The sequence below is a fragment of the Rattus norvegicus genome, chromosome 8 (assembly GCF_021556685.1).
Source record: "Rattus norvegicus strain SHRSP/BbbUtx chromosome 8, alternate assembly SHRSP_T2T, whole genome shotgun sequence".
NCBI classification, from domain to species: Eukaryota; Metazoa; Chordata; class Mammalia; order Rodentia; family Muridae; genus Rattus; species Rattus norvegicus.
In genome coordinates, this window is record NC_141541.1 from 95,202,919 (window position 1) to 95,228,915 (window position 25,997).

Genomic DNA, 25,997 nt, shown 5'->3' on the forward strand with positions numbered 1-25,997 from the left:
GTCAATGGGCTACTCCACTGATGAGTTTAGGACCATAAAACCTTGTGGCCACTGAACACTGATACGTTGGGAGGTCAAGCTTTCAACAGGCGAGCCTTCAAGCGCTTCAGATCTAAACTTTATTGGCTTCGCTCCTTCATGCTCTCTTCTGATTGGCCCCTCATAAGTGCACACCTCATTCCATTCACTGTGTTAGGCAAATGTTACTTCTCATTTAAATAAAAGACTTATTCTCCACTCCTCACCTTCCTTGTGGTAGTCCAGATACTCCCCTCTATTTAGTATTCTACTTTCTTTCTTTGTTTTCTTTTTGTTTTTGATTTTGTATTTTCTCTGACCACTGTTCATTCATCCACTGCCATTATAAGCAGGAATATAAATTGGTCCAGCCATTACAGAAATTAGTATGAAAATTTTTCAACAACTAAGATTAAAGCCATGACATGAATGGGCTATATTACTCCTGTGTGTGTGCATGAGTGTGTGCCTGTGCATGTGTGTATCTGAAAGACTCTTAAGTCCTATCACAGAGGTATTTTCACATCTGCACTATTCACCATAGTATCCAGACTAGATGGATGAAAAAATAAAGGTGGTCCATTTACACACTGGAGTTTTTTTCTGCTATGAAGAAAAGTGAAATCACGGCTCTCTCAGGAAACTGGATGGAACTGGATCCAGCTCATTACATTATATCAAACTCAATCAAATAGCATGTTTCCTCTGGTCGTGTGGCTACTAGATTTTATATATGTGCAGGTACATGTAGGTCTTGATCATATACTGTGGGAAGGAAATGAGGTCCTAAGGAAGCAGGGAGATGAAAACCAAAAGCAAGAGAACAGAATACAGTTGCCATGACACAGAAGAGAGCAGACAGGACAGAAAGGGACAGCAGGTGGGGATGGGTGTGGAACAACAAAAGAATATACAAATATCACAACAAAACCAATCTGCTGTGGGGTATTTGATCACACTGTGAACCCCAAGATTGTGTTATTTACTGAAAAAACAAAAACAAAAAACAAACAAACGAACCCTCTTTCTAGTTATGGTGTGGCTTAGCCCTTAGCACAAACCTCTAATCCCTCAGTCTGGAATTACAGACACACCCTTAGCACACACCTCTAATCCCTCAGGCTGTTATTACAGACACACCCTTAGCACACACCTCTAATCCCTCAGGCTGTTATTACAGACACACCCTTAACACACACCTTTAATCCCTCAGGCTATTATTACAGACACACCCTTAGCACATACCTCTAATCCCAAAAGATGAAGTCAAAGTTAGTGTGTACAAGGAAGCACCGGGTTTGAAAATGATGTCTAATTGAGTGGCAGACAAAGGGACGAGTCAGAGAAAGATTTGACAGAACAGGATCTGCCCATCTTCAGGAGCAGAGAAGTGAAAAAGAGGCTACTTAAGAGAGAGCAGAACAGGGATTGGGGATTTAGCTCAATGGTAGAGTGTTTGCCTAGGAAGCGCAAGGCCCTGGATTCAGTCCTCAGCTTGGGGGTGGGGGGGGGAGGAGGACAGAGAGCAAGAAAGAAGAAGGTATTTTTACTGAGAGGGTTTTACAGAGACAGATTGAAGAGAGAACAAGCTAGACACATGTGAAAACAGAAGAAGCCAAACAACGAAGGAGCTAGAGGATTAGAACAGATTGCCAGAATTAATGTGAAGCCAAGCAGAGCAATTCAGGAGAGGCTGAGAGAGAGGAGCTGGATGAGTAGATAGCACAGAGAGGAGTTTGGACCAGGACAGATGAGTAGAACTAGAGAGGGTGAGCACAGTCAGCAGCAAGCCTGACAGCATCCTAGGCCTATGTAGGCTAGAAGCTTCCAGGGGTAGACCTAGGGTAGCAGACCGGGCAATAGGCCTTAGAGACTACAATTACATCAGGAAGTAAATGGTACAATTACCCCCATCACTTTGTATTCCTAACTCTGAAATGCTAACATAAAAAAAAACTTTAAAATATATATAGGCCGGATGCCACATGCCTTTAATCAAGGCAGAAGAAGCTGATGGATCTCTGAGTTGGAGCCTAGCCTAGTCTACAGAGAGAGTTCCAAGATGGCCAGGACTACACAGAGAAACCCTGTCTCAAAAACCCAAAACTAAATAAATCAACTAAATAAAGATGAGGGGCCAAACTCAACCATGTCAATCAATCAATCAATCAATCAATAAAAGTAGTAAAAGTTCTAGTAAAGACTCTTAATTGTCAAAATTCATTTGACAAAAACACTCCTCCGTATGATATATGGTGGGGGGAACACTTATAAAGACACAGGTTTAAAGGATACGGTTGGAAAACCATGTTCACGAATGTTCAGGTTCATGTTCAGGGAACTGATTTGTGATACAGATGCTGAGTCATCCAATGAGGTAAAAATATGGCCGTAATTAAAGGCCACAGAACAACTGGATGTCCATATATAATGAAATAAACTTTGACTCATATTTTATGAGTCAACACAAAACTTAATCCAATGTGCCAGAGACAGAAACAGAAGTGGTTTAAGTCTCCTAGAAAACACATGCAGAAAAGCTGAGCGTGTTGTCAGCCATGCATATGGTCCCAGAGACTTGGGAGGCTGAGGTAAGTAAGCACATGGTACCTTAAAGCCAGTTCAAAAACGGCCTGGCTAGTACAGCAAGACCCATCTCTAAATAAAGACAACGATAAAAGAATCCGGAGGGAGCGGGTGAGGGGTTATGTATTCACAAAATTGAGGTAGGCAAAGATTTAATGCATTAAATAAGTCTGTTTAAAACAAATTGGGACACTGGATTTTATTAAGATTAAAATTTTTGGGGGGTTGGGGATTTAGCTCAGTGGTAGAGCGCTTGCCTAGGAAGCGCAAGGCCCTGGGTTTGGTCCCCAGCTCCGGAAAAAAAAAAAAAGATTAAAATTTTTGCTCATCAAAAGACAGAACACACTGAGTATCCCTATGCTGAAAAGCCAAAATGCCCTGGAATGAAACAGATACAGATCCAAACCACTCTGGATTTCCAGATTAGAGAAATCCAAATCTGGAAAATCTATGTAAAAACTACTACTCTAGAAAAGTCCAAAATATGAAGCCCTTCAGGCCTACCCAGACCTTTTCCAGTAAGGCATACTCAACCTTCATTAGAAAAACGAAAATGTCTGTCACAGATGCCAGAAAACATCCACAAACTCAAGCGGTTTTATAGTGTAAAGTTTTCAATTTGGCACCAAGACTAACCCGTTTTGGAGGACATATGGAGACAAAGTGTGGAGCAGAGACTGAAGGAAAGGCCATCCAGGACTTCAATGCATGGGGATCCATTGCACATGTAGTCACCAAACCCAGTGACTACTGGGGATGCCAAGAAGTGCATGCTGACAGGAGCCTGATATAGCTGTCTCCTGAGAGGCTCTGCCAGAGCCTGACAAATAAAAGGCAGATGCTCGGAGCCAACCACTGGTCTCCAGTGGAGAAGTTAGAGAAAAAACTGAGGTAGCTGAGGGGGCTTGCAATCCCATAGGAAAAACAACAATATCAACCAAACAAACATGCCAGAGCTCCCAGGGACTAAACCACCAACAGAGTACACATGGAGTGACCCATGGCTCCAGCTGGATATGTAGTAGAGGATGGCCTTGTCAGGCATCAGTGGGAGAAGAAGCCCTTGGACCTATGAAGGCTGGATGCCCCAGTATAGGGGAATGCCAGGGCGGGGAGGTGGAAGGGAGTAGGTGGGTGGGTGGGGGAGTTCCCTCATGGAGGGAGGGGGTAGAGGGTGGGATATGGGGTTTCCAGAGGGGAAACCAGGAAAGGGGATTACTTTTGAAATGTAGATAAAGAAAATATCCAAGAAAAAAAAAAGACTAACCCGTTTTTATTAGCTAGACACCATAAGACGCTTTACAAAATATTATCAAAAAGTTGATGAAAAAGTTTGGATTATCAAAATTTGATGAAAAAGTTTTCAACCCTGTATGTCACCAAGGAAATTAAAATTACCACGAGATACCCCCACTTTCCCATTAGAATGGTATAATCTCAAAAGACTGGCCACTGGCCACCTTCACACAATGTAATGTACACATCTATCCTATCTTACAGTAATTCTACCCTTAGGTATTAACCAAGGGCATATTATGTCATGAAGACATTAAACAAGGCTGGGGGTATGGCGGTGTGGCTCTGTGGCAAATGCATTTGCCCAGCTCCAACACCACCTACACACACACACACACACACACTCTCTCTCTCTCTCTCTCTCTCTCTCTCTCTCTCTCTCTCTCACACACACACACACACACACACACTCACACACACACTCACATACACACATTCACACACTCACACTCACACACACTCACACACACACATACACACACACTCACACACACACATACACACACACACACACATACACACACACACATACACACACACACCCTTTAAAAAAACAAAGCTAATGCAGCTGACTCATAATAAACACTTTCTGGAAGTTTAAAAATTTAAAAAAAAATTTTTTTCTAAAATCGACCCAAACCCAGTAGGGGAGAGAGCTGGACCCTCAGAAGTGTGAGCATTCCTGAGAACTCAGAGGAAACTACTCTCTGCCCACACTCCTGACCCAAGAGGAAATCGCCTAGTGCCATCTGTGCCCCCTAGGCACAGGAACCTAGGAGCGCCTACACACCTGAGAGCAGAGCACTCTGTTCCCAGGTCCGACTGAAAGAAAACAGGTCTACAGGAGTGCTAACAGACAAGCCTACCAGAGGGTCTAACCACTGTCAGAGACAGCAAGACAAGCTAACATCAGAGACAACCTGATGGCAAAAGGCAAGTGCAGGAACCTAAGCAACAGAAACCAAGACTACTTGGCATCATCAGAGCCCAGCTCTCCCACCAAAGAAAATACTGGATATCCAAACACACCAGAAAAGCAAAATTTAGACTTAAAATCATATTTTATGATGATGATGGAGGACTTTAAGGACATGAATAACTCCCTTAAAGAAATGCAGGACAACACAGATAAGCAGGTAGAAGCCCTTAAAGAGGAAACACAAAAATCCCCTAAAGGATTACAGGAAAACACAACCAAACAGGTGAAGGAATTGAACAAAACCACCCAGGATCTAAAAATGGAAATAGAAACAATAAAGAAAGCACACAGGGAGGGGTTGGGGATTTGGCTCAGTGGCAGAGCGCTTGCCTAGGAAGCGCAAGGCCCTGGGTTCGGTCCCCAGCTCCGAAAAAAAGAACCAAAAAAAAAAAAAAAAAAAGAAAAAAGAAAGCACACAGGGAGACAACCCTAGAGATAGAAAACCTAGGGAAGACATCAGGAGTCATTGATGCAAGCATCACCAACAGAATATAAGAGATAGAAGAGAAAAATCTCAGGGATAGAAGATACCATAGAAAACATTGACACAACTGTCAAAGATAACGTAAAACGCAAAAAGCTCCTAGCCCAAAACATACAGGAAATCCAGAACACAATGAGAAGGTCAAACCTAAGGATAATAGGTATAAAAGAGAGTGAAGACTCCCAACTTAAAGGGCCAGTAAATATATTCAACAAAATTATAGAAGAAAACCTCCCTAACCTAAAGAAAGAGATGCCCATAATCATCCAAGAAGCCTACAGAACTCCAAATAGATTGGACCAGAAAAGAAATTCCTCCCATCACATAATAGTCAAAACACCAAATGCACAAAACAAAGAAAGAATATTAAAAGCAGTAAGGGAAAAAGGTCAAGTGACATATAAAGGCAAACCTATCAGAATCACACCAACCTTCTCGCCAGAGACTATGACAGCCAGAAGATCCTGGACTGATGTCATACAGACCCTAAGAGAACACAAATGCCAGCCCAGGTTACTGTATCCTGCAAAACTCTCAATTAATATAGATGAAGAAACCAAGATATTCCATGACAAAACCAAATTTACACAATATCTTTCTACAAATCCAGCCCACAAAGGATAATAGATAGAAAACTCCAACACAAGAAGGGAAACTACACCCTAGAAAAAGCAAGAAAATAATCTGTTTGCAAGGAAACCAAAAGAAGAGAGACACACAAACATAATTTCACCTCTAACAATGAAAATAACAAGAAGCAAAAATCACTATTCCTTAATATCTCTCAACATCAATGGAATCAATTCCCCAATAAAAAGACATAGACTAAGAAACTGGATACATAAAGAGGACCCAGCATTTTGCTGCCTACAGGAAACACACCTTAGAGACAAAGACAGACACTACCTCAGAGTAAAAGGCTGGAAAACAACTTTCCAAGCAAATGGTCCAAAGAAACAAGCTGGAGTAGCCATTCTAATATGGAATAAAATTGACTTTCAACCAAAAGTCATTAAAAGATAAGAAAGGACACTTCATAATCATCAAAAGAAAAATCCACCAAGATGAACTCTCAATCCTAAATATCTATGCTCCAAATACAAGGGCACCTACATTCATAAAAGAAACCTTACTAAAGCTCAAAGCACACATTGCACCTCACACAATAATAGTAGGAGATTTCAACACCCCACCCTCATCAGTGGATAGATAATGAAAACAGAAATTAAACAGAAACATAGAGAAACTAACAGAAGATATGAACCAAATGGACTTAACAGATATTTATAAAACTTTTCATCCTAAAACAAAAGGATACACCTTCTTTTCAGCACCTCATGGTACCTTCTCCAAAATTGACCATATCTGTTAAGGTCACAAAACAGACCTTAACAGATACAGGAAGATAGAAATAATTCCATGCATCCTATCAGATCACCACAGACTAAGGCTGGTCTTCAATAACAAAAACGTCAGAAAGCCCACATATACATGGAAGTTGAACAACGCTCTACTCAATGATAACTTGGTTAAAGAAAAAATAAAGAAAGAAACTAAAGACTTGGTAGAATTTAATGAAAATGAAGGCACAACATACCCAACCTTATGGAACACAATGAAAGCTGTGCTAAGAGGAAAACTCATAGCTCTGAGTGCCTGCAGAAAGAAACAGGAGAGAGCATACATCAGCAGTTTGACAGCACACCTAAAAGCTCTAGAACAAAGAGAAGCAAATACACCCAAGAAGGGTAAAAGATAGGAAATAATCAAACTCAGAGCTGAAATCAACCAAGTAGAAACAAAAAGGACCATAGAAAGAATCAACAAAACCAGGAGCTGGTTCTTTGAGAAACTCAACAAGATAGATAAACCCTTAGCCAGACTAACCAGAGAGCACAGATAGTGAATCCAAATTAACAAAATCAGAAATGAAAAGGGAGAGATAACAACAGAATCTGAGGAAATTAAAAAAAATCATCAGATCCTACTACGAAAGCCTATATTCAACAAAACTGGAAAATCTGGAGGAAATGGACAATTTTCTAGACAAATACCAGGTACCAAACTGATATCAGGAACAGATAAACCATCCTAACAACCTCATAACTCCTAAAGAAATAGAAGCAGTCATTACAGGTCTCCCACCCAAAAAGAGCCCAGGTCCAGATGGGTTTAGTGCAGAATTCTATCAGACCTTCATAGAAGACCTCATACCAATATTATCCAAACTATTCCACAAAATTGAAATAGACGGAGCACTACCGAATTCCTTCTATGAAGCCACAATTACACTTATACCTAAACCACACGAAGACCCAATAAAGAGAACTTCAGACCAATTTCTCTTATGAATATCAATGCAAAAATACTCAATAAAATTCTCCCAAACAAAATCCAAGAGCACATCAAAACAATCATCCACCATGATCAAGTAGGCTTCATCCCAGGCATGCAGGGATGGCTCATTATATGGAAATCCACAACGTAATCCACTATAGAAACAAACTCAAAGAAAAAAAAACACATTTCATTAGATGCTGAGAAAGCATTTGACAAAATTAAACACCCGTTCATGATAAAAGTCCTGGAAAGATCAGGAATTCAAGGCCCATACCTAAACATAGTAAAAGCCATATACATCAAGCCAATACCTAACATCAAACTAAATGGAGAGAAACTTGAAGCAATCCCACTAAAATCAGGGACTTGTCAAGGCTACCCACTCTCTCCCTATATATTCAATATAGTACTCTAAGTCCTAGCCAGAACAATCAGACAACGAAAGGAGGTCAAAAGGATACAAATTGGAAAGGAAGAAGTCAAAATATTACTATTTGCAGATGATATGACAGTATACTTAAGTGACCCCTAAAGTTCCACCAGAGAACTACTAAGTCTGATAAACATCTTCAGTAAAGTGGCTGGGTACAAAATTAACTCAAACAAATCAGTATCCTTCCTCTACTCAAAGGATAAACAGGCTGAGAAAGAAATTAGGGAAATGACACCCTTCACAGTAGTCTCAAATAATATAAAATACCTCAGTGTGACTTTAATCAAGGAAATGAAAGATCCATATTGTAGAACTAGAGTTTCATAAAGGTTACTCATTGTCAGAGCCCGAATGTGCAGAACTAGAGTTTCATAAAGGTTGCTCATTGTCAGAGTCCGATGTGCAGGGCCGGACGTGCCTGAGGGAGAGCCAGACATAGGACTTGCCAAACCAGCTATCAGCCCCAAGGACACTGACCATCCGTAGCCACCCCCTCCCCTTCCTTCACCCCCCTGAGTGAGATGAGTCACCCTACCTGCCTGCCGAGCTGCTGGAGAGCACGTACTCCTTGCTGATGTAATTTCGCGCCGAAAGTAACTGTGCACCTTTTGAATTGACCAATCATGTGTAACCTCGAGAATGCCCCTCACCTCCCCTATATAAACCCCCGAGTTTGGAAGCTCGGGGTCAATTCCTCTGTCTCCTGTGTGAGATACGTATCGACCCGGGATCCCGCTAATAAAGCTACCTCTTGCTGTTACATCAAGATGGCTACTCGTGATTCCTGAGGGCACCCCACCCCGCGATCGGAGCGAGAGACGCGGTTCCCCGTTTTGGGGTACGCTCTTTCATTTGGGGGCTCGTCCGGGATCGGAGTGTGACCCCCGGAACCCCGAATGCCACTTGGAGGTACGTTAGTGTAAGTGCTGGAAAGCGGCCGCTGTGTGTGAGTGTGTGTGAGTGTGTGTGAATTAAGTCCTGTAGTCTGTGTTTTTCGGTACCGGTTTAAGGTCTTAGTGCACTGTCTGGGCAGATGAAGGATTCCTGCCCTGTGCACGAGAGTCTTAGTGCACTGTCTGGGCAGAAGAAGGTTTCCTGCCCTGTGCACGGGTGGAAGAAGGTTCCCCACCCCGAATAGGCGCCTGTGAGTAGATGAAGGATTCCTACTCTGAATAGTCTTTTTCTAGTCTTTTTCTTTTTTTTTTTTTCCTTTTTAGAAAGCTCACTGGGGGACGCCCCAATCGAGCAGGCTCTGGGACGCGTGAGAGACGTTCCGCGAGCCAGCCTTTGTCGGGTCCTGGCTCTGGGACGTGTGAGAGACGTTCCTCGAGCCAGCCTTTGTCGGGAGGACCCGGCAACTAGCAGTCAAAAAGATCTGACTGTGATAACCCCTTTGTCTTTGATGGTGGACCATTGGACGGATGTTAGGGCAAGGGGATACTCTGGAATTCTGTTGGGAGGTAAAATCAGATGGTTCTAAGAAACTTAATCTTATGGACCCCGCTCTAGTGTCGGTGTGTTGGTTGATAGCCAAAGTTAATTTTTAAAACAGTGTTTTATCTGTGCTTGTGCTCGCAGCCAGCTGAGATAAGCTAGAGGAAGATTTAAATTTTGCTTGGGAGTAAGGAATCTTAAAGGCGGAGTTTCAGCCGGTTTGACAACTTAGTGCGTAGCTGCCTAAAAGATCAGAAATGCTGTCAACAGGCTATAAAAAAAAGGGACAGGCGGTGTTAGAAATGCTACGGGAAGAACTATCTAAAAAGGCTGAGAGTGAGGTGGGAGAGGACTATAAGGAAAACAAGAAAGGAATTTCTGACATTTGCTCACAGAAGGAGAGCGCTCATTTAGAGAAGTTCTTTAAGGAAGCCTGCCTTATCTGCTGTCCTTATTCCAAGGGAGGAGTCAGTCTCCAACATTAAATTACTTTTCTCACTGATCATCATTAACATGGAGAGTGCCTTTGGTCCTATCCCCACAGCAGCCAGTTCCTGTCCCTATGGTTAAAATGCCCCAGGTTGGGGGACAAAAAGAGCCCCTAAAATAGTTTCAAAGAATCTACAACTGTGAAGAACTTTGTTTTGCCAGTAAGGATTAATGTTTTCTTTTCCATGGGCCTATAGCCCACTGAGACAGTTTGGTAAAGGGCTGTTACTAAAGTCCTGAAAGCCCCAGGTGAACTGGTTACAATTCTTTTGTCAGCTGCTTAGTATCTAGCACCCAGGTTCTAACCATCTCTCCATCCTTTTGTTATTAGTTGTTACTAGAAGCCTAGTGTCATTTGGAGGCTGGTTCTCTTGAGAGGCAAAGTCACCAAGCTGACACTGAAGGGAGGTAGGTACTCCTTAAGGGAAAATCTAAGCCCAGAGAGACAGCCGGTAACAGCTAGGCTGCCTCTCTGCTCGCCTTTCTGTTTCATAGACAAAGCTTGTGCTTATATTTACAGTGGCCGTTTTGTCCAAAAAAAAGGCCTCCTGGTTTAGCTGTGTGACTAAATGCTATTTGTCTTCTTCAGTGGACCTCTCTCCTCTAGATTCCCTTCTTGTTTTCTCACCATCCCACGTGAGATGCTTGTTAGTAACTGTTACAGATCTTCTTTACCACCGAGGAAAGACAGAATCCTGCTAGAGGCCAGAAAAAATGTTCCAGACACGGATGGAAGGCTCTCACTTCTGCCTGCTCTCTTCAGACGCCTGAAGGTAGGGAGTGCCAGGTCTGCCGCCAGGCTCCAAGGGTGGGTCTCTGAGGGGCTGGAAAATGCCCCACCAATCTGGCTAAGATAAGGAAAGGATATGAAGAGAAAGTTACAGAAACTTGAAGGGTTAAGCTAAGTCACTGAGAGAGTTATTGTAAGTTGCAGAGAAAATAAGTTGATGCATGGTTCAGGGTCTGTGCAGAAAAGTGGACAGCACCTGATAGCTGTAGAAGAAGATGCAGAGAGACTGAAAAAAAGAAAGAAAGAAAGAAAGAAAGAAAGAAAGAAAGAAAGAAAGAAAGAGGTAAAAAGAGCAGGAAGCTAGGGAAGAAAAGAGACAAAAAGAAGAGGAAATTAGAGAGCTAAAGAGAGATAAAAGACGAGAGAGGAACATATACTGGCCACAGTAGTTAGGGAACCTAGGAAGATAGTACCTGGCAACAGAAGAGAATTCCTGGCTAAAGATCAGTGTGCCTAATACGAAGAAAAAAGGACACTGGGTCAGGGACTGCCCAAGAAGAACAAGAGGGGCCACTGGAGAGCCTCTTGGTCCTAGAGTGCTGGCTATGTACAGAGATAGAAGGGAAGTGTGGATACAGGGACCCAATGCTCTGTGCTCCTATGCCCCCCAGTGGGCCAATATCCAAAGACCTTGAGTGCAAGGGGCTACTGGCAACGAACAATACTTATGGACTGCCCGAAGAACAGTGGACCTTGGCGTGGGCCGGGTAACCCACCCACTAGTTCATAGTCATCCCTGACTGCCCCTATCCCTTGCTCATGAGAAAATTGCTCTCCAAAATGGCTTGCGTGGGCTGAAATGGCTGGGTGAGGCCATGTGTATACATATCTACAGACTGTGTATGTGGAGCTTAAGACCTGTCTCAGTGCACCAGTACCTGATGCTGGGAGATGTGTGACTTAGTCCTGATCTGCCTGGAACACATCACTCCTGCCAGCCGGGCACTAACAATTATCACCCAATCCAGGACTTAAACTGTGATAGAGTGGCTGATGTTCTGCCTTTGAATAGAGTGTCCCAAAAGATGGGACCACTGGTCAGCTGCATGGACTCGATTCTCCACCGGTTGGGGACAATCTGGTCACCTTGCTGCCCAATCCGGACCTGGAGCCACCACAGCACGAGTGTCAAGTACTGGCAGAAGCCCATGGGTGGAGGAAAGACCTCTGCGACTGGCTGATTGACCCCTGCTGAAAGCCGAGGACCTTGTCCACAGACGGGAACAGTTCTCTTCATGAATGAAGGTCAGAGACAAGTGGGTGCTGCCATGGTGGACAACACAATGTCATCTGGGATGGCTGAACCTCTACCCCCCCAGCACATCAGCACTTCAGATGCTTTTGCCATCTCTTGGATGCCCTGGTGAAGCCAACAACTGAATAGATAGAAGCTTTCCTCACCAAACGAGAGACGGCCTCTGCAATCATCAAGAAGATACTGGAAGAAATCTTCCCCAGGTCTGGAATGCCCAAGGTAATCTGGTTAGACAACGGCCCTACTTTCGTTGCCAAGGTAAGCCAGGGTGTGGCCAAGTATTTAGAGGTCGATTGGAAATTACATTGTATTTACAGACCTCAAAGTTCAGGACAGGTAGAGTAAATAAAACTCTAAGAGAGACCCTGACCAAATTAAATTAACCATGGAGACTGGCGCAGACTGGGTGACACTCCTTCCCTCTTGCTCTCTTCAGAGCAAGAAATACCCCTTCCAGATTCAGCCTTACCCCCTTTGAGATCTTATATGGGGCCTCAGCTCCCCTGACTGTATTAGATGATGTTACTGAACCAACATGTCATAGTGCCATAGTAATAGTGATTTGTGTGCCAGGCTAAAAGACCTACAGGTGATACAGAAAGAAATCTGCTCACAGCTGACAGCAGCCTATGCCCCGGAGAACCCTGAGACATCCCATCAGTTCCAGGTTGCAGCTACACTGAGCCCAGACACTCGAGCCTCGCTGGAAAGGACCGTACCTGGTGCTGCTGACCACCCTGACAGCTGTCAATTCTTAGCCCTCACCAGCCGCGTACTAGCTGTTGGGGCTGAGAGCTGGGACCTAGAGGGAAATTCAGTCATGTTTGTCCTGGGTTCTATCAAGATAGGTGTGGGATAGGCTTGATTTCCATTACAAATGATGTAATATTGCATATGTTAGTACTCTTAACACTTCTTGGGACTGTGCCTCAGGGATCACAGTCTGTATAAGCTTAGAAGTTCTAAAAGCTAGTCATGACCTTGGTGGATAGGCTTGGATAGTGTCCAGGTTAGAATCCTCATGTTAAGACAACAATACCAAGCTGTTATGCTAGATGAAGCTGAGTTCTCCATGAAGTTCTAGGATTAGAACTATTAACAAAAAAAAGAAGTGGGGAATGTAGAACTAGAGTTTCATAAAGGTTACTCATTGTCAGAGCCCGAATGTGCAGAACTAGAGTTTCATAAAGGTTGCTCATTGTCAGAGTCCGATGTGCAGGGCCGGACGTGCCTGAGGGAGAGCCAGACATAGGACTTGCCAAACCAGCTATCAGCCCCAAGGACACTGACCATCCGTAGCCACCCCCTCCCCTTCCTTCACCCCCCTGAGTGAGATGAGTCACCCTACCTGCCTGCCGAGCTGCTGGAGAGCACGTACTCCTTGCTGATGTAATTTCGCGCCGAAAGTAACTGTGCACCTTTTGAATTGACCAATCATGTGTAACCTCGAGAATGCCCCTCACCTCCCCTATATAAACCCCCGAGTTTGGAAGCTCGGGGTCGATTCCTCTGTCTCCTGTGTGAGATACGTATCGACCCGGGATCCCGCTAATAAAGCTACCTCTTGCTGTTACATCAAGATGGCTACTCGTGATTCCTGAGGGCACCCCACCCCGCGATCGGAGCGAGAGACGCGGTTCCCCGTTTTGGGGTACGCTCTTTCAATATGACAAGAACTTCAAGTCTCTGAAGAAAGAAATTCAAGATGATTTCAGAAGATAGAAAGACCTCCCATGCTCGTGGATTGGCAGGATTAATATAGTAAAAATGGCCATTTTATCAAAAGCAATCTACAGATTCAATGCAATCCCCATCAAAATTACAACTCAATTCTTCATAGAGTTAGAAAGAGCAATTTGCAAATTCATTTGGAATAACAAAAAATCCAGGATAGCAAAACCTATACTCAACAATAAAAGAACTTCTGGGGGAAGGGAATCACCATCCCTGCCCTCAAGCAGTATTACAGAGCAATAGTCATAAAAATTGCCTGGTATTGGTACAGAGACAGGCAGGTAAATCAGTGGAATAGAATTGAAGACCCAGAAATGAACCCATATACCTATGGTCACTTTATCTTTGACAAAGGAGCTAAAACCATCCAATGGAAAAAAGATAGCATTTTCAACAAATTGTGCTGGTTCAACTGGAGGTCAGCATGTAGAAGAATGCAAATTGATCCATTTTTATCACCCTGTACAAAGCTTAAGTCCAAGTTGATCAAGGACCTCCACATCAAACCAAATACACTAAAACTAATAGAAGAAAAAGTGGGGAAGAGTCTTGATCACATGGACACTGAGAAAAATTTCCTGAACAAAACACCAATGGCTTATGCTCTAAGATCAAGAATTGACAAATGGGACCTCATAAAACTGCAAAGCTTCTGTAAGGCACGGGACACTGTCATTAGGACAAAACGGCAACCAACAGATTGGGAAAAGATCTTTACCAATTCTACATCTGACTGAAGGCTAATATCCAAAATATACAAAGAACTCAAGAAGTTAGACTCCAGAGAGCCAAATAACTATTTAAAAATGGGGTTCAGAGCTAAACAAAACATTCTCAGCTGAGGAATATCAAATAGCTGAGAAGTACATAAAGAAATGCTTGTCGCGCCCAACCTCGACCGGCAAGGAAGACACGACCAGCGAAGATCTTCTTCAAGCAGTTTTACTCAGGAACCTTGATACAATCTTCTGACCCCGGGAAATCCCTGCACCACACTTAAATAACTAGCACTAGCCAATCCTAGCAAGCCACGTGGGGACAGCGGATAGGTTGTACTATGTGAAAGTGACCAGGCCAAGCAGGAACAGCCAAATAAGGACTTGTTTTTCTCAAGGACTTGTTTTTCTCAATGACTTGTTTTTCTCAATGAGCGGAAGGCGAAACCAGTGCCTTCCCAGGGGCGGGGACCTCGAAGCTCCCTACAAATGCTCAACTTCCTTAGTCATCAGGGAAATGCAAATCAAAACAACCCTGAGATTTCACCTCACACCAGTCAGAATAGCTAAGAGCAAAAACTCAGGTGACAGCAGATGCTGGCGAGGATGTGGAGAAAGGATCATTCCTCCATTGTTGGTGGGATTGCAAACTGGTACAACCACTCTAGAAATCAGTCTGGAGGTTCCTCAGAAAATTGGACATTCCACAACCTGAGGACCCAGCTATACCTCTCCTGGACATATACCCAAAAGATGCTCCAACATACAACAAAGACACATGTTCCACTATGTTCATAGCAGCCTTATTTATAATAGCCAGAAGCTGGAAAGAACCCAGATGCCCTTCAACAGAGGAACAGATACAGAAAATGTGGTACATCTACACAATGGAGTACTACTCAGCTATCAAAAACAATGATTTCATGAAATTCATAGGCAAATGAATTGAACTAGAAAATATCATCCTGAGTGAGGTAAAACACTCAGAAAAACACACATGGTATATACTCACTGATAAGTGGATATTAGCCCAAAAGCTCAAATTACCATAGATACAATCCACAGATCACATGAAGCTCAAGAAGAAGGACGACCAAAAGGCAGATGCTTCACTCCTCCTTAAAAGGGGGAACAAAAATATTCATAGGAGGGGATACCGAGGCAAAGGTTGGAGCAGAGACTGAAGGAACAGCCATTCAGAGCCTGCCCTACATGCGGCCCATATATATACAGCCACCAAGACTGATGAAGCTAAGAAGTGCATGCTGACAGGAATTGGATATAGATCTTTCCTGAGAGATACAACCAGAACCATGTCAAATACAGAGGCAAATGCTAGCAGCAAATCACTGAACTGAGAACATGATCCCCATTGGAGGAATTAGAGAAAGGATTGAAAGACCTGAAGGGGCTTGCAACCCCATAAGAACAACAATGCCAACCAACCAGAGCTCCCACAGACTAAACTGCTTCCCAAAGACTATACATGGACTAACCCATGGCTCCAACTGCCTATGTAGCAGAGGATGGTCTTGTTGGGCACCAATGGAAAGAGAAGCCCTTGGTCCTGCCAAGGATGGACCCCCAGTGTAGAGGTAATTGGGGGGTGGGAGGACAGGAACGAAGGTGGATGGGGAGGGGAACACCTTTATAGAAGGGGAAGGGGATGGGATAGGGGACTTATGTCAAGGAAACTGGGAAAGGGAATAACATTTGAAATGTAAATTTAAAAAAAAAAAGAAAAAAATCCAATTAAAAAAAAAAAAGAAAAAAAAATCCAGCAATAGAAAAGTAAGAAAATTGTTTGTGAGATACTCAGGCAATGGAAAACTACTCAGTAAGAAACGGGAAAGGAATACTCATTTAAGCTACAACAGAGATGAAACAAAAATGTCAAAGCCTGGTTGGAGGGTCCCAGTGATGTGAAAGCACAGGCAGGCAGATCTCTATGACTTCAAGGTCAGCCTGGTTTACATCTTCACTTATGGCAGCCATGATGCATTGTTAGACCCTGTCTTAAAAAAAACAAGCAACAACAAAAAGCATATTGGAAAAGGCAGTTTAAAACAACAACCGATGTATCCAGTTGGCTAGGTCAGCTTGACTACATCAGGAATTAATTAAAACTCCAAAATGCAGGGCACACTGTGAGGGATTTCTGCTTAATTCGAAGTAGGAAGATTCACTTCCTCCCTCTGAGGTAGGAAGACACCCCTTTATCCAGATCTCTTGAGCTGGGAAGAGCCACCTCAGATATAAGCCACAACTTCTGCTGGAAGAGGACATGGAAGAGGCAGTCTGTCTGCTCTCTGCCTGCTTGCCCTCGCTCTCGCTGGCATTCTGAAGTACACCGAAGACCAGCTGAGGCATGAAGACATGAGACCCTGAAGACAGTCGGGTCTCACGGAGTGAGCAATTACTGGATCTTTGGACTCACCATTCATTCATAGCCTGTTGGATTAGCTGGACTGCAGGCTGTAAGTCCTTCTCTAAATCCCCTTCCTATTTATAGGGAGACTCATTCAATAAATGCTGTTACTCTAGAGAACCCTGACTAATACACGTCAGCACAGTTCAACAGTGAAACTGTGTAGACTGGTTGAATGACACCAGACCATGGTTGTTACTAGGGGAAGGGAGCTGACTTGTGTTAGAAGTCGAGTCAAAAGACCAGAGAGAGACAAACAAGCAGACTAGCAAAGTAGGTTTCTCAACTCATTTACAGAATGGGTTTTGTATGAGGGATTAAGCCGCTGTATTTGATGTTAGTACCCTTACTTACCTAAAAAATTGGACAGAAATTGCAGATACTTGTTCGAACTTATGACTTCACGCCTCCCCACCCTTCCTCCCCATACTGGAGAAACTCAAGATCTGTATAAGCTACACAAATGAATTGCACCGAGCCTACACTCAATCCAAATCTTAAAACTGAAGAAATTCAGATAAAAGTATTCTGCCCACGTGAGAAACCTAGGATCTGAGCCCAGTTCTCAGGTCATATGCAAAACTGCCACGTTAGCTGTTTGTCAGGTTTTAGGAAAAGAGGAGAAGCTAAGAAAAAAAAAAAGATACAACTGTGCTGTTCTGTAATAAATTTCCACATCTAACTCTATTTGATGCATTTGTCACAAAGAAATCGGCAAAACCCGTGAAGAGATCGCAGATCATTAAAATTGCTGACCATAAGCCAAAAAGGAGCATTTTGTTCCCCAAAAGTTTCTTGTTTCTGTAGTAAATATGAAATTAAAAGCCCGCAGTCAGGCTGGGGAGATGGTTCAGTGGCTAAAGTGCTTGGTAGGCAAACCATCTCGTCCTGCGCACGCGTACACCGTCCCGTGCACGCGCCTACTGTCCGGTTCGCTCCTCCTTCGGTCCCGCGCATCCGCGCTCCTGTGCCACGCACACGAGCACCAGTCTCCTCGTCTCGCTCACGGCCCACGCACGCGGTCCCGCGCACCGGTGCCTCCTCCCTTACCCCAGGATTAGCAGCGCGCTCTGGAGCCGTCTCCGCACTTCCAGGAACACGCGTGTTTCCGCCTCAACCACCGCCATGGCCGACTCAGGGGCCCACGCGGGACCGAGCCCGCAGTTACCAGAACTGGGACTGGGTGGGAGCACGTGCGGCCGTGGCAAGCCGCTGGCTTCCAGGCGGAGGCAGCGCGGCGGCCAGGCGGGATCGGGCAGTGGCGGTCTGTCGGCTGGAGCGCCACCTTTTGGGCAGAGTACGCACTGCCAAGGCACCGATCTCCCCCCCCCCCCCCCCCCCAGTCGCGCTCTAGTAGGACAGGTGGGACCCAGAGAGCAGAGCTGGCCTCCACTAGAAGATGATGGAGGGACTTGACTATGAGCATTATTCTCCCTAAAATGAGCAGAAAGCTCAGATTTGGGGCAGAAGGAAACTCTCCTCTGGTTTGCTTGGGTAGGGTGAGGTAGATAACGGAGCAGAGGCTGTACAGATGGTACTTTTATTAGCTTCTGTCTAATGTGTCAGAAATGTCAAAGATTGGCCACTACATTTCGCTTTAGATATGGTAGTTCTAAGACTGCAACTGTTGCAAAAACATGTATGAGGTCTCTAGAAGCCATAAAAAGAGAGTGGTGGACTCTTAATATCTTGACTAATCATTCATATTCACTTTTAATAAGCAAAAAGAAAAAAAAAGTAATTTCTTTTTTTATACATCCCCACTATACTGCAGAAGTGAAAGAAGTCATAACTTATTTGCTCCTACAAGATACGTTTTGAAAGTTTGATAAGGTGAAAGAGCTGGTGCGGTCTAAACAAATATATCAGGTCATAGAATTTCAGTAGGACATCTTTTAAAATGAAAAGCTGTCATTTAAAATGATAGATTGTATAAGGGAAATTGTCTTAGTTCTAAGATTTCTTTTGCTGTGGTGAAGCAACGTTACCAAAGAAACTTGGGGAGGAAAGGGTTTATTCAGCTTACACTTCCACATGACTGTATATCATTGAAGGATGTCGGAACAGGAAGCAAAACAGGGCAGAAACCTGGAGGTAGGAGCTGATACAGAAGCTATGGAAGGGTGCTGTTTACTGAGCCTGCTTTCTTATAGAACCTAGGATCACCAACCCAGCGAAAGCACCACCCATTAACCACTCCCGGATCAATCACTATTTAAGAAAACGAGTTACAGTTGGATCTTATGGAAGCATTTTCTCAATGGAGGTTCCCCCCTTTCAGAAGACTCTATCTTGTGTCAGGTTAACATAAAACTAGCCAAGACAGAAACCCTGTTTATCGATGTTCCATTTCATAGTCATAATTACACCAAATAAACTGGAAGCATTTCTAAATAGGTTTAAGCCAAGGATGATGGTGTATATCTGTAATTCCAGCATTTAGGAGGCTGAGGCAGGATTGCTGTAAGTTCAAGGTCAGTTTTGGCTTTATATTAAGTGCCATTTCAGGCTATGTGGCAAGACCCTGGCTCAAAACAAAAACAGTCTTAAGTATATTGAAACTTATCTGTTTTTCTAATATTAGCCTTTGAAGTTTTTTTTTTAAAGTTTATCACGTTGCTGCATAAATTCCTGTTTCATTCTAACAATTTGGGATGCTAGGAGGGAATAATAGCTTTAAAAAAAACCAAAGCTTGGGGGTGGAGAGTTGGCTTTGTGGTTAAGAGCACTTGGCTGCTCTTTCAGAGGGTGGGAAGTTAGGCTTCCAGCACTTAAAACCGCTTGCAACATCAGGGTATCTGATCCCTTCTTCTGGGTTCCATGCATGCACATACATACCTGTATGCACTCCCTCATAAAATATAAGTAAATGATCTTTGAAAAGGGTAACTACTCTTTGGTGTCAAGTCATTTATCAGAAGGACAATTGCCATCTACTTTTAACTAAAAAATGTTACTTAAATTTTGGCAATACTTAAATATCCACACATAGCGAAATACACAGCGTCCTCAGAATAGCATGCTCCTCATGAGCGGTTTAAAACTTGTATACGAAAAAAAAACAAACATACGAAAAGCAAAAACAAACAAACAACAACAACAACAACAACAAAAAGGTTGTAAAACCTTTCTGATACGATGGTCCAGACAAAACTCTTTGGAATAACTGTACGTTTGAAAGAAGACTGGATACAAAAAAAAGTGCTAAACTGTCTCTCAGTTCCACACAGACTCTGAGCCTGAACGTACTCGCAGAAAGTGTTGGTGAGTCCTCTGGATCGTACTTAATACTTCAAAACTGTCTTCAATCCCCCACTCCATCAAAAGGAAGGTTCTTCTGGCTATTGCAAACACCTGCTCATACATTCTCGCCGCCGTCTCCGCGATCGCCCGCGGGAGGGCGCTGTGTCGCCGGCTAGCCGTGGCCGCGGAGCAGCGGACGGGGGCGGGGACCGAGGCCGCCGACGTCGACGCCGGCGTGGGCGCGCGCGGTGCACGCTGGTAGCTGTCACTAGGCCCTCGGCTGGCGGCCTGCGAGCGGCTGCCGCGGTTGCCAAGAGAGCGGTGCCAGCGGGGAGCGGCAGAGCCCGTGGCAGGTAACAGCGTCCCCGCCCCCGGCGCGGTCGCGCCGCGAGACGCGGCACGGTTCGGGCTGGCGTCTCCCGGGCTGGCCTGCGGTGGTAGCGTCGGGGTGTCACCGCCCGGCCCCCACCTGAGCCTTCCTCAGGGATGGAAACGGGGCCCTGACCCGGGCGGGCGGTGGGACCCGGGCCCTGTCCGTCCGCGGCCTTCGGTGGGCAGAGCCGGCGCGGGGCTAAGGGGGGGTGTCACCTGGGCGCGGGTGCCCGGCGCCTTTGTTGGAGGCTTCCTGGCACCCCGTTGCCTCGCCAGCCCGGTGGGTCCCTTTTAGGATTGAGGCGACGCGGAGGCCCGCTGATGTGCAGGTGCAGAAGGTTAGGAAGCAGAGCCAAGTTCACCAAGAGGAAGTTGAGCTAGCACACGGAAGTTGTTAACAGTCCTCACCTTTGATTTCCAGGGCTTTGAAAGTTGCACCAAAACCCTACTTACCTGGTTCCCTCCTCCTCATCCTGTTGAGGAGGGAATAGCACGCAACTATACTTTCTCCTCACTAAGCAAATTGCGTTTTGTTAATTCTTAACGTTATCTTGAAGTTCTGTGGAGTTGAAGCCAAGTCAGATTTAGAGATTGTAGTCAAAACACATTTTTTATTTAATCAGAAAAATACAGGAATCTCCCTCACTTAGTAACTCCGAGCTGTGGAGTCAAAACTTTAAATTCGGGTGGTGATAGCCCCATATGTAGGTGTTAAGGTCTTGTCATTTTGAGGTTAGTTGTATTTGTTCGCGTTAGTATGACCTTTTGTTAGTATCATAGGCCGTCGCTCTGTGCTAACTCACCTGATCATCAACCCCTTGATTCATTGAGCTGACAGAAATTCTAGGTAAATTATAGCCCAGGTAGTCTAAACTCCTTGTGTTAAACTTTGTCATTTCCTCGGAACTGCTAAAAGGAATCTCCAGGTGTGCCTCCTTGGAGGACCCAAAATTTTTTTTTGTTGTTTTACATTTTACTTTATTATGTATTCTTTGAGAATTTCACACATGCGTCTAATGAATTTTTCTTGACATCATCCCATTCTCCATTTCAATTTCTCCCACCTGCCCCTGGTCCGGGGCAACTTCGTATCTTCTTTTTGCTTATTACCCACTGAGTATAATCAGGGCTGCAAACTCTTCTAAATCCCTTTTCTGTATTGTCACAGCTTAGTGCGATGCTCATCCCTCATGGTGGGCCTGGAGCCTCACAACCAGCCAAAGGGTAGAAAATAAATGACCATGGAGAGTTCATTCCAAAAAATGACATTGCTATCATACTATTATACTCTCCCAGAAAGGCTCAAGAACCATCACTGGAGAAGGCCAGAAACACTCTAATAGCCACAGGTCAGGGAGAGGACCCAATTTTTAATAAAGAATTAAAAACGCTGAAGGAAACACAGACCGAAAATTTGGCACTGTGACCCAAATGTTAAGCTTAAATTAATTGCTTTACCCTCTGTTGTGAAGAGCTCTACTTTGTAATTTCGATAGAAGAAACAACTATAGCCTGGGGATTGAGAGCTAAGTTCAAAGTTCTGGCTCTGCTGCTAACTGGGTGTGATCTCTCTAGTCCTCAGCTACTGTGTGTGTTCTAGTGTCTGGTTTTGTTGTTTCGTTTCAGTGGTACTTCAGTGGGAAACCGGGGCCTGGTGCATGCTCAGTAAGATTCAACCACAAGCCTGTGCTCCCAACCCATTGTAAACTTTTTTCTTGGGGTGCTGGGACTGAATGAAGCCTAAGGCCTTGCACATATACAGCCTCAGGAAATTTGAAGAGATCAGGGCTCTCCAAATTGCTATTTCCCCTCAAGACTTATTAAAGCAATAGTTTACTTCCCCTAAACAGTGTTCCAGGTCTGTGGCAACACACTAGATTTAACCAGGTTTAGCTTTCCTTTTCAGTACTGGGGTATTTCTAGTACAAGGCAAACACTCTACCACCCAGCCACACCTCCATCCCCCAAGTTTAACTTTGGTTTGCTTATGAAGGCAGCTCCTCAAAGACTTTATGCTATGCTTGCATGCATATAATTTCCAAAGGAAGGTTCAAATAGCATTTCCCAGATTTAGTTAACCAGCGTGCCCATTTTCTGATGCAGGCTTATGGTAGAATGCTTACCAAGCATGCACGAGGCCCCAGGTTTCATTCCCAGTACTGTTACAATCTCCTAGAATAACACATGATACTAATTTCAGAATCACTGTGACAGAGGTATATCTGCTTCCGAGTGGAAAATGCCACGTATTGGCCCCCTTGTTGCTATCTAAGGTGAATCTTGAACATGAAGATCTAGTGAGACCTCACTGGTATAACAAAAGAAATTAAGTATCCTTAGTAAGGAAAGGTTAATACTGAGGATACATGCATCACTTTTGGTCCTAATGCTTTCATGTATAGAAGGATACCTTTTTTTCCAGTCTCTTGATGCTTTGCTTCAGTTCATATTTTGGCTTGATTTTTGTGATTATTATTGAATGTAGAATGGCCCTTTAAAGTTCCAACAAGTAAAGACTTGTTGATAATGGTCTTACTTTCACTACACTGACTTCTCCTCCTAGTTAGGCATCTCAAAACAATGAAATATGAAAGCTATATAAAATGTATTCAGTGCTTAATGATTTTAAAATCTCAGATAATTGAGAACTAAAGGTCAAAAAAGTCTGATAGTACTATTTCTTGACTGTTTGGAACAGTATCTAAATGTTGAAATTTAAATCCCTTGGCTAAAGTATCCCTGGGCATTTTGTCACCTTCAGGAAGTAACTGACAATCAGGGAGAAAAGACTTAGATCGCAGTGGCTGTCCCTGTCCTTTGCTCTGTTGCTTCTCGGCCTCTGGTCAGGTAAAATGGCATGACAGAAGCTATTAACCTCATGGTGGCCAAGAAAGAGGGGGATTTGGCAAAATTCAGCCCATCCCTGCCATACTCCTCCTCAAGCCCAACCTACTTCCTCTTTGCTTCACCTCTTGAAGTTCCCAAACACACCCACTCCTCCTCACTCCCTGCAAATGGCAGCAGTAGCTGGGGACCAAGCCTTTCGGAAGGTGTCGCTAATATTCAGCCTCAAAGATATCCTGTCTCCTTTATCACTTTGGATAAGTGCTATTAATGTACACCTTAGTTCGAGGGAGTTTAGTATAGATTATTTAATTTACTTGTTTTTTAAGACTGGGTTTCTCTGTGTAGTCCTGGCTGTCCTGGAACTCACTCTATAATACAGCATGGCCTTGAACTCAGAGATCTGATTGCCTATATTCCTGGGCACTGCATACCACCATACCCTGCTTAGAATATTTAATTCCAATAGATAAGCTTTAAATAAGGTGAATTTGACCTCTAAAATAAAACTCTGTAGTAAATATGTAAAGCTAATGTTTTTAGTAGCTCAAAGTTTTTATTTGGCAGTTTATTGTGGGAAAATACCGTTTTGAATCACGTTTCTAAACTGATTTCTCTTTTTCCTTGGTGTTATTTACATCTTTATAAGCCAAGTAAGCCTTCTATGTCAGCGACTTTACATTTACAAATCAAAGATACTATCAAATTTCTTAAAAAAAATTTTCATGCAGTAATATACTTCTATTTAATAATACATTAGTAATGATGCTATAGATTTAACAAATCTATAACCCGCGTAGCTCTTCCTTTATGCTTGTCTGAATTCTGTCTTTTAAGTCCTACCTGAGTACCACTTCATTTTCAGTAATCTCCTCTTCTGCTTTGTCAAAATCTTTTGTCCCTCTGATGGCTAAGTAGATGAATACATGTACATCACAAATATCTTGTCTTGATCAAATAATGATTTAATGCAGCATTAAAAAATGTTTCCCATTCACCATATATACAAAATAGTTTCCTGTATAAAACATTTGTGTATTAGTGTGATTATTTTTCCAAAAAGACTTCAGATACACTTTAGTTAACAGTTGATGACTCTTGTTATAAACAGAAAGCAGACATGGGTAAAAAAAAAAAATAAAACAGTCCTGCTGAGAGCTTCTAGCTAGAAATGCATGCTCCCTGAATAAGCCTGAGAATAGCTAGAATTCCAGTGTCATTCTCAGTGCCATCCTGGGTAAGACTTTCTTCTTGGTGTAGTTGGAGGGATTGGAAGAGAATGAATGAACAGAGATACCTTCCTCACCCTAATGCACTGTTACCCTCCCTAGTCCAAAAAGAGTTCATGAAGTCATCTGTCTGGTGGTTGGTGGTCCAAAGTTCCATTAAGTATTTAGTTAATCAAAAATTTGAACTTCTTTTGAAGTCGTATCTGTAGGGAACTTGGGGAATGGCTTTATTAAAATTTCAAAATGTTAGAGCATCCTTTTAAAATACAACTCAAAAATTGGGCCATGGTGATGAACACCTTTAATCCCAGTACTTGGGAGGCAGAGGCAGGCAGATCTGTGAGTTGGAAGCCAGCCTGGTCTACAAAATGAGTTCCAGGACAGCTAGGGCTGTAACAAAAAGAACCCTTAGAAAAACATAGAAAAAACAAAACAAAACAAAAACCCAAACAAGCAAAAAACTGATAGACAACAACTAAAGACCTAAAAGCTCGCAAATACAATACAAAGAAGAAAACTTAATTGATCATTACTGAACCAGCCTATATTTTCAGAACTGTCTTAACTAGTCAGAACTAATATCACATTTAGAATAAAAAGCTAGAACTGCATTTTTAGTAGGATAAGTCATCTTTAAACCTTCTAAAAGGAAGAAAACCAAAATCCTAGAAGCAAGAGCTGACTGTTAAGCAAGTGATCTATCTAGAGGAATAAAATATACACTTTTTAAAAATAACTCTTTATATGCACTTTTAGGCTGAACTTCCTGAGGGAAGGAGTCTGAGAGAGTAGAAAGGTGATGGGCTTAAAGAACAACTCGTTCCTCCTCAGCTCCTCTCTTACCACTTCAAGGTCATATGGCCAATTCTTCATTTCTGCAAATTCCATTTTCCTCTGTTGTAATGAGAAGTGCTTCTGTCATTTCTACCCCCTTCCCCCTGGTATAATGAGAAATGCCCTGTCTTTTGGAAGGACATTCATTCATAGGAACTGGCATGAAAATGGATTCTATGTTCTTTTGCTTGGACATTTTTCTGTCTCAGGTGGCTATGAGAATTTATAGACATGTATCTACATTTTGAGCCAGAAGTTGGCTGTTGTTTTGTGTTCAGGGGCAAAAAGCCTACCGTTTAGTTAGATTGGGGCTCCTATTTTCAAAACAAACAAAAAACAAAAACCCTCATGAGAGGAGCTGTCTGCACTCGCAGTGATTTGCTATTCCACTGGATCTTCGACTGCTGTTAGTTTGAGGCTGGGGCTGCAGCCTCATACTGGATTTAGAAACCGGCTGCTTAATCTGTGTCCTTAGAAAGACTGGACCCCTAAG

The 25,997-nt window shown here is 43.4% G+C and overlaps 2 protein-coding genes across 17 annotated transcripts in view; one reads left to right on the plus strand and one right to left on the minus strand.

The window, feature by feature from the left end:
• Ube3d (ubiquitin protein ligase E3D) overlaps positions 1-18,253 on the minus strand; it is a 166,924-nt gene extending 148,671 nt beyond the window's left edge. For 4 of the 6 annotated variants that reach the window (NM_001433778.1, NM_001433777.1, NM_001433776.1 and 1 more), the window contains 1 exon segment: positions 18,033-18,250. In NM_001433778.1, the coding sequence (NP_001420707.1) occupies positions 18,033-18,109 (77 nt within the window). In that variant the 5' untranslated portion in view covers positions 18,110-18,250. 6 annotated transcript variants of the gene reach the window in all.
• A 2,236-nt stretch (positions 18,254-20,489) lies between these two features.
• Positions 20,490-25,997, plus strand: part of Dop1a (DOP1 leucine zipper like protein A) — a 102,540-nt gene continuing 97,032 nt past the window's right edge. For all 11 annotated transcript variants that reach the window (XR_015626662.1, XM_087562236.1, XM_087562240.1 and 8 more), the window contains 1 exon segment: positions 20,490-20,578. The gene's annotated coding sequence lies outside the window, so the exon portion shown is untranslated.